Genomic DNA, 14,467 nt, shown 5'->3' with positions numbered 1-14,467 from the left:
ACATTAATCTGTAGGTCAACAGTGTGCATGTTTAAACAGACACATAAACAGGATGGCAGCTTTATACAATATATCATCGATTGTCATGAATTGATTAATGTGGAATTTCTTACTAAATATATAAGTTGGGCAATAAGAAAATAATTTAATATTATCTGCATAACCTGTGTATTAATTATGAGAACAAGGTGAAGCATAAAAATTTAGGACACGAAAGCAAAAGTATCTCTCTCGGGCTTATCACATCCAACTCTCGTATCAGAGTTCCTCCCCAACAATAACAATTAAGGGTAAAGACCAAGGTTAAAAAATAAAGCAGTAAAGTTGTGTAAGGCAAATAACTTTCCACTGACGGCATACTATTTTTATTTTAATATCTAACTCAAACTGAGGACTTAGCTCTCCAGCCACAGTCAGTACTGTACAGTACTGAAAAGTACTGTAACAGTAACTTTTTTACCAACACAAGCAAATTTTTATCCAACGCACACAGCTTGAACTGAGAAATGAAATGTTACTTTTATATAAATGAGAACTTCAACTGGCAGGAAATGTGCTGAAAGCTGACATACAAATAGAATTTTCTTAGGCTTTTCTCATTTAAAGGGAGCTAATTAGAATTATTAAACAGTATGTTAGATGTTTACAATAATAATTTTATTAAGAGTAAGTTAGTAAAGCATTTTTCTTTTAAATCTCACATTAAACCCTTATTAACTAGGACAGTTAATGAAGTGTAAGAAACCAAATTTAAGAATGACTGACAAACACTTGGTCTGAATACTAACCCGAAGTCTGTTTCAAAGATGAAGTAAAAGTACTGCAAAAAGATCGTAGCCCTGAAGAAATATTTTGTGAAGGAGCGGAGCATCAACCAAATTCAGTAAATTTGTAGCAGGACAAAGAGAAATGAGTTAAATATGCTAAGATTAAAGAGTGTGAGGATGGTTAGTAGTACGAATGAGAACATGAACAAACAGAAGAGAAACAAACTAACAAGCTGTTCATTTGGTCCTGTTCAGACTGAGCCATGGACTCTGAATCTGGCAGTACGATGGAGGTGGCGGCACTCGGCCGGCCTTTCAGTCTTGGGATGCTGTATGACTGCCGCAAAGACTCACTAATCCCAGGTAAGAATTCAATATATAGATTATACAGATATATTTTTTCCAGAAAAGAAAAAAGTGACATGACAACACAGTTAGCCAAGAAATACTTTGCAGCTTTGTTGAACAAATCAGGTGCTGATAAAATACCAAGTGTCTGCTAGTTCAGGTACAGTGGGAGAAAAGAAGTCAGTGGGGAACAAGAAAGTATCAGCATGGGACAAAGTTTAATATGAGCAGAGGGGTGGGCCTGCTGGAACATAATGTAGTGATGCTCTGCCATTTTTATCCAGAAGTAAAATATGGAGTGCTGAAATGTAGTTCTCACTTTAAGAATATTTCATGCAAGAAAGTTAACAAAAACAATATTTAGTAACAGTCTGTGCCAACACAAAACCACAGAACATACACACACAAAAAAAATCTACTGTTGGCATTTACCAAAGAGGCACTCAATCAGTTTTGTGGGGGAAGTAGTTGATGACGCATTTTGCCCATGGAAGTCCTTTGGGTGATTTAACAATCCACCTAATGATATACAAAGATGCAATCGGTTCATTTCAATAATTACTAAAAGCTGCTCAAATTAGTGGCTCAGAAACAAGCAGCCAATGAGGAAGCAAATTATGTCCAAACAAAATAATATAGTCAAACAGGTTTTACATGTTTCTCTCTGAAAACAGTGTGGCAGTTAAATGAGACGACGCTGAAGAAGAGTCAGTATGATTTTGAGATGAAGGATAACTCTTCTGTTAGAAAGATTGTGTGAGGTCCTGAGGACTGAGATACAGGTGGGTGCAGAATTTATCCAGATTAGAGCTGCATTATTACAAACTATTCCACCATATAGGCCTGAAATCAGACAACCTGTAGGATGTGCAGAAAAATATCAAACATTATTTACCTTCAAACGCTGAGGCCTCCCTTTGTTAATGAACACAGTTACTGTGCAGTGTGTAATTATGCAAGTTGTGCTTGTTTTTCTGCAGGTTGTGAGGTGGCAGGAACTTATTAGTTGATGTTATGTATTTCAGACATTTAACTGATAAAACTCAGTTTAATTAACAGCTGCATTTTGACATTTTAGTATGGTATGTAATCTGTGTGCAGAAATCCAGCTAAAACCTGAAACACATTTTAGTTCAGTTCAAGTTACAATATAATCCGAGTATTATCCCTGAGGAGCAGAAGAGGACTTATCTCTAAACACTCATTGTGAGGATGAAGTGAAGAGTTACAGGACTTAAAGCTGTGACCCATCACACTTATACACCAACTATCACAAACCCCACAATCAAAATAATATGTGCCTCTTTCAGCATCAAAAGTTAGCATTACACTTAGTAAACCTTAGAAAATCATGTTTGTGTGACTGAATTAAATATTCTCCTTTAATGCTGTGAAAGAGAAATTCTTTCAAATACAAAGCAATAAGGCCAGCCACCAAAACATCCGTGTCTACGTCTTTCCGTTTTAAAACTGACACTGTGCCTCTTCCTTAAGGCAAAGGACATGGATGCAGTTACTTTTATAGATCATGTGCATTTGTAGGAGTTTTTCTTTCAGAGCCAACAAGGAATATAAAATACAAAATGCATGCAGGTAATCACAGTATTTTAGAGACGTTGGATTTACAGTATTTAACATTTCATAATCAACACAAGTGAAATGATCCAGAACACCGCAAAACACCATGGATCACATTCATGTAGTTTGTTTTTCGTCCTGCAAATCTGTAATATACAACATTCAAATGTCAGTTAAGTGGCTACAATTAATCTCATTTTATTAAAGTTAATTGAAAGTCTTTTTATTTATTTTTTTCAAGGAAAACTTCTGTTTGTTTTTGTTTGTTTTTTTCTCCATTCAGTTTTTGCACCAGAATGTGGTTCAGTTTAATAACAGATCATTGGTTAACAGAAGTTTTTCTACTAGTGTTTTGTTGATTAGTTGTAGAGATGAGGGGAATATATATGTGTTGTGAAGTTTCCCAAACAGGAAGGAAATTCTAGGTATGTTTGAATGTTCCTCAGAATATACGCAGTTTAGTTGGATTAGAAGACTTTTTTTTTTAAAGAGACAAATCAAATATCTCCACCTCGTCCCCTCAGCTTTAACCTTCCTGCCTTGTCTCCACTTTTCCTTTGAGAAAGGCACAACACTACACTGCTGGTTGGACCTATGAATATCTGTATGGGAAATGTTCCCCATTATTCAGATCCAGCGATCCCAAAGCTGCTTTCTGCAAAAACATACTAGAACAGTAAATCCTATTTGTCAGCTGGTGAGACAGTTCATCCCATCCCAGTAATTATGCTAGCCTTTTTTTTTAAACTTCCACTCCAGATCTTGATTGCTGAAAGCTGTGGAGCAAAACATTTACTTCAAAGATTTTATTTTGTCAAATAATAAAAATTAACAACTTACTGGATCCTGACCCTCCTGTTTTTACTCATTCAGGCTTCTCTCCTGTTCATCCACTTAAGTCACATGAAGTTGAAGATTTAGCAAAAATATGAGATATTTTTCCTTCCTATATTTTGTGCTGTTTTTGTTGCTTTTCTATGAAATACCTTGAATGAAAACGTGGACACTGGCATCCTCAAAGGAGTGAACTTTGTCCTTTGGAGATGGTCTTGTCTCATCGAGGTGGCTCTTCACGTTTTGGACAGAGAAGACAGATAGTTTGAAAGAGGAGTAAATGAAGCCATCTATGTCCACTGTGAGCGACCATCTTTGAACAGAGGGCGGGGCTTACAACACCAACTGTCTGCCATCTATAATCCAGCTCTGAGGTCTTTCCCAGACGCCTTAACGCCCACTCACATCCTGGGCCATCTGACCTCAGGAAATCATGTGATGGGGTGGGTTCAGGTTGAGCTCACCCGAAACCCTGGCTGATTGGGACTCACACCCATTTTTACACCTTGACTTGTGTGATTACGTAGAGGATCATTAGGGGGTCCATGTCCCTATCAGGTGGGGGGGGGGATACTCCCACAGGGCTTAAATCTGAGACTCTCCACCATTTGACCTTAGAACTGAAGAAGCTTCTCGGATGAGAGGTGGAACGTCTTCAAGCAACTTAAAGAAGTCCAGACGCTTTTCTTTCCAAGCTCCTTAGACAACTGTGTACTATGTACTTTTTAAAAATAAATTATATTATTTAGGAACGTTTAAAAGGGAGGCTGCGGATAAGATGGAGGAGTGAATCTTTTGTTAGACTGGTGAATCGATCCCCAGATCCTCTAGCTCACACGATATATCAGTGTAAAACTTTCTTGCTGTTGAGGTTAAACTACATAGAACAGAAACGACTGAGATCTCAGCTGTTGCTGTGCTGTTACCCATGAAAAAAGAAGATCACTCTGCCTATAATATGTTTAAGGAGTTGATAAAGGAACTGTATTATGAACTGACTCAGGATTTATGGACAAGAGAGATTAGACAGACGTGGTTTATAAGGTTCCAAATTATCAGCACTGGTGATTATACATCATGAAGAGACTGTTGCAATAATTTTATTATCTATAATGATCTCCGTGTTTTGATTCTTCAGGAAGCTGAACTTGAGTTCTACTTCTTTTAAATACTGTTTAAAAAATACATGTGTATTAATATTACTCCCACTGCACTTTATTTATACAATAATAATAACAACAACAACAACAGGGCAGCACGGTGGCACGGTGGTTAGCACTGTTGCCGCACAGCAAGAAGGTCCTGAGTTCAATTCCAACATCAGGCCGGGGTCTTTCTGTGTGGAGTTTGCATGTTCTCCCACCGTCCAAAGACATGCAGCTTGTGGGGATAGGTTAATCGGAAAATCAAAATTGCCATTAGGTGTGAATGTGCGAGTGAATGTGAGTGCGAATGGTTGTCTGTCCCTGTGTGTCGGCCCTGCGACAGACTGGCGACCTGTCCAGGGTGTACCCCGCCTCTCGCCCTATGACAGCTGGGATAGGCTCCAGCGCCCCCCGCGACCCTGAAAAAGGATAAGCGGAAGCGAATGGATGGATGGATGGATAATAATAATAATGGCAATCTTGTGGTATTTTAATGTAACCATCTGTACACAGTATAGTATCTTGGCTTTTTTTCTTCTCATCTTTTTTCTGTTTTCATTTTCCTAGTGTGGGATTAAATGAAGTCTGTCTGTCTTTGCAGGAATGACTCTGTGGGATCGTGATGTCCTGATGAAAGATGTTGGAGAAAGACCACAGACCTCTAATGATTTTGAAATTGTTGCATCTGAATCAATTTCAGACAAATCTTCAGCTCTAAGTGTTGATGCTTCACTGAAGGCAAGTTTCCTGGGTGGACTGGTTCAGGTTGATGGATCTGCCAAATATCTGAATGATAGTAAATCTTCCAGAAATCAGGCCAGAGTAACACTGAAGTACAAGGCAACCACAAAGATCCAGGAGCTGTCCATGAATCATCTTGGAAGAGGAAACGTGAAGCATCCATATGTTTTTTATCAAGGCTTAGCAACACATGTAGTCACAGCTATTCTTTATGGAGCACAAGCTTTCTTTGTGTTTGACCGTGAAGTTTCTGAACAGGAAAATCATCAAGATGTTCAGGGCAACTTGAAGGTGATCATCAAGAAGATTCCCTTACTTTCTGTAGAGGGTGAAGGTTCCCTGAAGATGGAAGAGAAGGACAAAGAAAGTGTTCATAAATTCTCCTGCAGGTTTTATGGAGACTTCTGTCTTCCAAAACCACCAATAACCTTTCAAGGTGCAGTAGAAGTCTACCAAAGCCTGCCAGGATTACTGGGAGACAAAGTTGTACCAGTGAAGGTCTGGCTGCTGCCACTGACAGCTTTAGATTCTTCTGCTGCTAAACTCGTCCGTCAGATCAGTATAGGATTAGTTCAAGAAGCACAGACAGTCCTGGAGGACTTCAGTGAGCTGGAAATGAGGTCCAATGATGTACTGGGAACCAGCACTGCAAAGGAGTTCCCACAGATTGATAAAAAAATTAAAAGTTTCAAAGAAATGTGCTCTGAGTTCAAGCTGGAATTCCAGCAGACTTTGGCCAAGAAGCTTCCATCAATCCGAGGAGGAGGAGGAGAAGAGGAAGCTGAGCTTGCAGAGATCCTGAAGAAGAGACATTCTTCACCTTTCAGCAGCAAAAACCTGAACGAGTGGATGGATTGTAAAGAGAGAGAAATCAGTATCTTAAAATCTGTCACCAAAAAGATGAAAAACACCACAATCATCGCATCTAAAAATCATCTGTATGAAGAAAAGCATGTTGTGTGTTTTGTTTTCACCTCTCTGGGAAAGGATGAACCGTACCTCTCAGCTTTATCAAGATACTTAAGAGGAAAAACCAACCCAGACCTTCAAGATCCTCACACTCATGATGTAGAGAAGGAACAATGGTACGCCTCAAAAGAAGTAACGGCTGAAATGAGGAGGAAAGCAAAACTCTTCAGTGATTTTGCAGAGGCCAACGAGGAGAACAAGAACATGAAGTTCCTGACAGTGGGGTTAACTAATGAGACACAGGAAGGTTCCAGCATCCACCTTTATGAAGGTGGATTTGCTGACAGTGAGAACTTTGAGCCTCCTTCAAAGCCTGAAACTCTGACAGCAGCTGACATAAACCACAACAGTGTGACACTGAAGATTTCTCCACCCAGATTTGGAGCAGAGAACATCACCTCCTACTCTGTTGAGTACTGTGTCAGTGGAGAGGATGGATGGCAGCAGAAGACAGAAGCAAAGGCTGAAGAAGTCACAGTGAGAGATCTGAAGCCAAACACAGAGTATGTGCTCAGATGCAGAGCAGTGACCTCAGCAGGTGTCGGGCCGGATAATCAAGTTTCTATTAAAACCTTACCCTGCAGCCCTCCTGGAAAACTTAGACTTGAACCAAATTCAACTGAGATATCAGTGAGCTGGGAGAAACCTGTTGAGCTCGGAGAGGATGTGCAGATATTGAGCTACATGGTGGAGTATTCAAAAACAGATGATAATGAGGAAGCTCTGCAGTGGAACCAAACAGAGTCAGCAGGTGAAAAGGTGATCCTTTCAGGTCTCCAGACAGAGACAGAATATGCAGTCAGGGTCAGATGTGATTGTGGTTCAGCTGGAAGAAGCAAAGAAAGCATCACTGTTAAAGTCTGCACAACAACATTTAACCGCCTCGCAGAACTTCTCAGACGTAAAAGTAAAAAGATCAAATCTGATTCTTCCTCAGTTTACAAACTGCTTCTGACAGAAGAACACATGAACATAGATGGATGCAGCAAGTTTAACTTTGGTAAAGAAAGCACGAGGCAGAATCGTACAATAATGCTTTTTGGAGCAACTGGATCAGGAAAGTCCACTCTGATCGATGGGATGATCAACTACATTGTTGGTGTAGAGTGGGAGGACAGTTTCAGGTTTAAGTTAGTTGATGAGGATCAGTCAACATCACGAGCTCACAGTCAGACCTCTGAAGTCACTGTTTACAAAATCAACCACCAGGATGGATTTCAAATCCCGTTCTCTCTGACCATTATTAACACTCCAGGCTTTGGAGATACAAGAGGCATAGAAAGAGACAGAGAGATCACAGAGCAGCTACGCAATCTCTTCTCTGCTCAGCACGGTGTCACTGACATTGATGCTGTGTGTTTTGTAGCTCAGGCTGCTTTAGCACGACTCACAGCAACACAAAAATATGTGTTTGATTCAGTGCTCTCAATCTTTGGCAAAGATGTGGCAGAAAACATCAGGATCCTGGTGACATTTGCAGACGGTCAGCGACCATCAGTTCTCGAGGCGATCAATGCTGCAGGAGTCCCATGTCCTAAAACAAAAGACGGGCTGCTGGTTCACTTCAAATTCAATAACTCAGCGCTGTTTGCAAATAACAAATCAGCTGAAGGAGACAGAATGAGTGATGATGATGATGATGAAGGAGGTTTTGATCAGATGTTTTGGGAGATGGGGACAAAAAGCATGAAAAGGTTTTTTGTTGCTCTGAATAAAATAGAAACTAAAAGCTTGACACTGACAAAGGAAGTCCTCAGAGAAAGAAAGCAGCTCGAGATTTCAGTTGAGAGTCTGCAGGAGCAGGTGAAACTTGGGTTAGCCAAGCTTGAGGAGATAAAAGAGACGAGTGATAAACTTAACATATATGGAGCAGAGAGGAGGCCATACCTGCGATACCTGGGAATGGAGAAGATATTTGCTGTAAAACTGAAGGCTCAATATGAAAGTTTACAGGTTGAAGTGATGAAACTGATGGAGAAATATTCCAAGTGTCTGAACAGACTCAAAGAGATAGCACTGAAGGCAAACCCTCTGTCCACTCCAGAGTACATCGACATGCTTATTGAAGGAGAGAAATCTGAGGGCAAAGAAGGCTGGAAGAGACGAGTTGAGTCTCTGAGGTCCATGAAAGAAAAAGCAGAGCTCACGGCTAAAATAGAGCAAGGAGAGAAACTCCTTCACTGAACATTCATGTGATCACAAAGAAGAACAAAGAAAAGGTCGAGACCAGTTTGAACTGAGACGATAAAGATCTGAACTCAGTCGATGAAGACAAACAACACGTAAAAAATCTCATATTTACTGTTTGCTTCCTGATAAGATCTCATTTTGAACTGATTTATCTTTAACATAGAAGTGTGATTATATTTTATTGGACATTACAATGTTCAACCTTTAACTTTTTGTTTTCAGCATATTTTATATTCTTTAACTTTGATCTAATATTACGTTTATTTTCTCAGTGACTCCTGATGTTGATGTTTATGGACTTTTTATTGTGTTGATTTTTATGCTTTTATTTAAAAAGTGTAATTTTACTTTTTGTTTACTTTCCTGTAATTTTTCTGGATTTTTCTGTAATTTAGTTGCTTCATAAAACACAGTAAATGTTTATCAGCTATCAGGGCGCTGCTAGGATCAGAGCTTTGAGGGTGCTGAGCACCCAGAGAGCTGACCAGCCAGGCAACAAACTTTACTCGGAGGAGTTTGAGACCGTCTCTGTCAGTCCCTGCATCCTTAAGTGTCTCCAGTTGTCCCGAGTTCTCTCTGACTGTCTCCTCGGTGCATTTAAACCCCTGTTCCTCCCTGTCCTCGTCGTCTGTTGTCTTCGTCTCCGTTATCAGGCATCATAATTTTACCATCTCTGTGCAAGTCTGCAAATTTCTTTATTAAATCATAAGATTCTTAAATTCATCAAGTCTCTCTGTGCCTCGGTCCTCGTCTCAAAACATGACATCACTGTTTTGTACATTTTAACACAATTTAATCCCACATTTTGAAAAGTCTGTAACAAAACCATCAAATCTGATAAAGGTTATTTAAATGCTGCAAAAGAAGAATGGATTGGAATAAAAAATATACAAATCCTAACCTTAATTACTGGGAGAATAATGAATGATGCTCACAGTGAGTCAAAAGTAAACTGAGTGCATTTTTGGACAGAGATTCACTTTTCATGTGTGTATAATAGGTACATAATAGGTACACGGGTACATAAAAATACACTACAAAAACAGAAGAATCCTTGAAATCTACGAATGTACAAAATAATGATAAAAGAATTATAGAAATGGAGGAACCTCTGCCTTTGGTACAATCTCTACAATGTATGAAAAGATCTTTACTGCAGATTCTACTATGGCTCTGCACAGTTTGTATTTTATTTTAACCAGTGTGACTTTTCATTTTAGAAACAGATTGTAATTTTGTGTTGTAAGATTTATGAGTTTCATGCTTTCATAGTGCTACTTGGGAGAGCTTGACATTTTCTCAGTCACTGTGAAAAGTGTGAGAAACACTGATAAGTGTATGTGTGCTTTTGGAAAACATTTAAAGCTGCTGCACAGAATCTTTGAAACAAGCTTAAAACATTTTTAGAATATAAACAGAGCTTTACTATCGGACATAAAATTGCAGAATAAAATACATATGGCAGATAAACCTATACTACAATTAATGATATCAGCTTGGAAAGAAGTAATAAAAATTGGTGGTTTGGAAAATGCCTCTAAGGTTTTAAGATGGTGTGCATATGATTCAGATTTTACTCCAAATCAATATGATAATAGATTCAAAAACTGGATTTCAAAAGGTTTAACCAATTATTATTCATTTGTCCATAAGGGTGCATTTCAAAGCTTTGAATCTTTAAGGAGCAAACATGACTTGGGATCTGATGCTTTTTTTAGATATCTACAGATCAGAAATTATTTTAATCAAAACTTAAAAGTGAACCTAAACGAATTACAATTTGTAGAAACATTCTTATTACTAACCAAATCTGAAGTGCAAAGTAAAATTATTTCTAAACTATATAACAGCATCCGGCGATGTAAAAACGACAGCACTCTGTATATTAAAGCGAAGTGGGAAAAGGAGGGTAATTTGACAATTACAGACAAGTGTTGGGCTCACGCATGCGAGATACAGTGGGCTACCACTGGGTCTAATGTTTGGCGTGAATTTAGCTGGAAAAACATTTTGAGATTTTTCATTACCCCTGCTCAACAAAGATATCGAGGAATTGGTGATGAATGTTGGAGATGTGGGGGAGACGGAGCTAACCATTTCCACATCTTTTGGGACTGTAAAGTTATTCGCCAGTATTGGTCTCTAATCCATGATCATTTACAAAATGTTTTTTCATTTGTTTTTCCTTCAACTTTTGAGACCATGTTTTTGTGCAATGCACCAGTGGATAAACTGAATTCCAACGATAAAAGACTCCTGTATATCCTTCTGGCCGCAAGTAAAAAGCCTCTTACGAGAAGATGGCTTAAGCCTGAACCACCAACGATAGAAGACTGGATACATTCTGTACAAGAGATCTATAGGATGGAAAAAGTGTCATTTTCTCTTAAACTTCAGAGGGATACCGTCTACGGAATATGGTCTAAATGGACAGACTATGTTAAGCATATGAGGTGTGATTTTGCGTATGATGTTACAACCCTGAGTACTATGTAAACCTACCTGCCTCCTAACCCTAGTTTTTTTTTTTTGTTTGTTTGTTTGTTGTTGTTTTTGGGGGGGGGGGGGGGGGGTTTGTTTTTTTCTTCTTTTCTTTTCTCTTCTTTTTTTGTCTTCTTTATTTTTCAATTATAAGTTAAAATGTGACAGCAAAGAAAATGTAAAAAGGCAAACTACTGTTATGTTCAACAGCTGTCCCAATAAAAGAGATAATAATAAAAAATAAGAAAAAGAATATAAACAGAGCATCTGCTTCTCTCTACAGCTCCTCACTCCACCAGGGCTGTTTGGCACTTGGACCATCCCAGCCTTGCTGTATCGGTCTATTTGATTTGCCTTTGCTTTTATTGTTTATTTTATTTTATTTTCACTTGCTACACACGGGACAGACTTGACTGGGGAAAAGAAAAGGGAGAAAGAAAGAGGGAAAGAAAAACAGTGTGGAAGAGGAACAAAACAAACAGACAAAAAATATACATATCAATCACCTGGATCAGCTGTTGAGAAAGAAAAAAGAGAAAACAAGCAAAGAAAACGAGAGCAACATAATAAACAACATCACGATGAACTATGGGAATATGACAGTAAATACTAAATATTAAACATTATTGTGCAGCACATAAGATCAACAGAACACAGTGTGCTTTGAGGTAGGAGCCAAAAAGGGTGTAGTTTGTGTGTGTGAGCACCCGTGTGTACACCTGTGAGCATGAGTGCGCTTGTGTTTAACAGGTTCCTTCATGTAATGATCTGCTAGAGAAGACCTTCCCAAAGTGTGGGGCCCGCCCCCTAGGGGGGGAGCAGAGCCATTGCAGGTGGGGCGCAGAATGAAAAGGGGGGAAAAAACAAAACGCTTGGACACTGCTATCACCGGGCGCCCACAGAAACGCAAAGCAGGAGATGAAACATCGTTGAATATGTTTCCAAACCAACTTCATTCTAAGCCAAAGACTAGAAAATATGGTGAAGCAAATCTTCCCTTTGGTTTCACCTGCACAAGAGCCGAGGTAGGTCTTATTAAAACCAGATCCTTTTGTCCCCATGATAGAACAGAGAAAACCAACTCATAGTGGTCAAAACATTTATATTTCTTTTTATTCAATCATCTTCCAGAAGAGAGAGACAGAGAGAGAGCCCTGCACAGCCCAAAGCCAGTTGCAGAAACTCTAACATTAGAATTTAAAAACGTCTCGCATATAGGTGTTATTTTGGTACTTTACACGTCACACAGTTTTGATACAAACACTCCTTATATGGTACAAGTTCCTCTTTTCTGTCTGGCTTCCTGTATTTATTAATATGCTTGTATAGCTCTACACTAACTTCCTGCTTTTCAGTCTGGCTGAGCACTTAGTTTATGAGTCTAAAGGGGCCTTGCTGTACAAACCTTCATTATTAAAGTACATAAAACAATATAATAAGAAAATAAGCCTTAAAATCTATATTTAAATCTCAACATCATATAACCAAAAGGCTTTGAATAAATAATAGTAGATAGGTCTGGAATGATTTTCACAAAGCCTTCTTAAGAAGAATATTTCTTATATAGGACCAATGTTCCCTCTAAGCTGCGCTGGCTCGGTCTCTGCGCACAGAAAATCTGCGTTGCGCACAAAAAGTGAAGCCACGTTAATGACAACGTGCACAACCATTGGAGATGTGAGCAGGACAGACGGAACAACTGACGGACAAAGTGTGGACTTTATACCAGTTTTTAAACTGTGTTGATCGGCCACGTAAAACCAGAGTTATGATAAAATATCTGCAATGTTTGTTTTTCTTCCTGAATACTGTCGTTGTTTATATTTACTGCGGGAAGAAACGGTAAAAACGGCGTTTTATAAGGAAAACGCTCGAAAGCCTGTGAGCAAAAACACCCCCCCCCCCCTCCCATCCTTTCCAATTGGTGGAAAAATGTACCATGTGGACCAATCAAAACAGGATATGGCAACATGGCATTTAGTTGTTTAGGGAGGGGGAAGTTTTAGGAGTGACGGCGTGTTTGAGATGTGAGAGATTTGCAATGTTTAGCACAAATCTTGTGTAGTTAGTGTGTAGTTAGTGTGTAGTTAGTGTGTAGTTAGTGTGTAGTTAGTGTGTAGTTAGTGTGTAGTTAGTGTGTAGTTAGTGTGTAGTTAGTGTGTAGTTAGTGTGTAGTGTAGTCAGTAGTTGTGTTGTGTGTCAGAACAATGAGGCGACTGCTGAGTGTTACAGGTGTTACAGCAGTGACACATCTGCTGCTGTCAGGCCTGCAGGTATCAGGCTGTTGTTCTCCTTCATCTCATAGTGGACAGGAATTATTTTTTGGAGCGGCACAAATAATTTGTGTGGCATCAGATTTGATGCAGAACAGCTGATTGTTCTGTAAATAGTTTGAAATGTTTGTTTAAAAAACGCCTTGGCTGCATTTTTAGGTAAACAGCTGCAAAAAACTTTGTTGTTTGCATAACAAGGAAACATTGATTCTCAGCCAGGCCAAGTGTGTTTACTATATTTGTTAAAGACGGGTTGTTTACAACGTTTTGGCAGCAAAGACGGGCAGAGAGGCTCCCAGGTGCATCTTTAGCAGGGTCAGGTTTATTTAACCCTGTGCTTGGACTTGTCACCGTTGGCCATAACATGATCAGAGGTTACTTATTGACCCTAACAACTACATTTCAAACAGTACTGATGAACAGGTGCTCATACAACAAGTGGCACAGACTTTATTAATATATTTGTAAATAATATTTGACCTAAATATATGGGTCTTGTGATTTGAAGATTTAGGTTAGATGCGTATCACAGTGGTTCCATTATATAAACACTCCAGTGTAGGTGTATATAGTGTATACGAGTATATATAATTACATAGTGTATATGTGAGTATATGTCCAGTGTATACAGGTATATATGCCATAAAAACATTCCACAACATGGGGATATCACCGGGTAAACTCCAGAAAGTTCTTAATATTTTATTGGTCAAGAGAAAGAAGAATGCAGACTGTGTTTAAATCAACCTCACAAATGTCACAGATCAGTCAGTAGGGCTCCTGAAAAGTCTGTGACACATCTGTGTGAACATCACCAGTTAATTTGGAACACTGGTCCCCTGACACAGAGTAATGTAGTGTACAAACAACCTCTTGCAAAAACAGATGGCAGAACATAGAAGAGCTCATTGGTCCAGGACTCCACAGTCTATTCACACCTACAGGCTAAAATTCAAGTGTTGCAGCAGCTCAGGATTACAAATAAATCTTTCCTAGTTCAAAATTAAAAAGTTAAAGTTACAAGTCTAAAACAGCAAATACATGTGTGTATATTCATATAAAACTGAACTTTAAATTGAAAAGAGTATGAGAAAGTTTCAAGAATGAGACATGTGTATGTATGAACTAAGCATGAATAAAT

The 14,467-nt window shown here is 38.9% G+C and overlaps 1 protein-coding gene across 1 annotated transcript; it reads left to right on the top strand.

Moving 5' to 3' along the window:
- Window positions 1–984: 984 nt before the first annotated feature.
- Window positions 985–9,295, top strand: LOC145421741 (uncharacterized). The gene is made up of 2 exons (XM_080292444.1): window positions 985–1,130; window positions 5,274–9,295. Exons 1-2 carry the CDS (start codon window positions 1,031–1,033, stop codon window positions 8,564–8,566), a joined length of 3,393 nt encoding a protein of 1,130 aa, XP_080148570.1. The 5' UTR covers window positions 985–1,030; the 3' UTR covers window positions 8,567–9,295.
- Window positions 9,296–14,467: the final 5,172 nt, after the last annotated feature.

The sequence above is a fragment of the Astatotilapia calliptera genome, chromosome 18 (genome assembly GCF_964374335.1).
Source record: "Astatotilapia calliptera chromosome 18, fAstCal68.1, whole genome shotgun sequence".
Lineage (NCBI taxonomy): Eukaryota > Metazoa > Chordata > Actinopteri > Cichliformes > Cichlidae > Astatotilapia > Astatotilapia calliptera.
The sequence above is the reverse complement of the archived record's forward strand: the minus strand, read 5'-3'. Positions and strand labels throughout refer to the sequence as shown.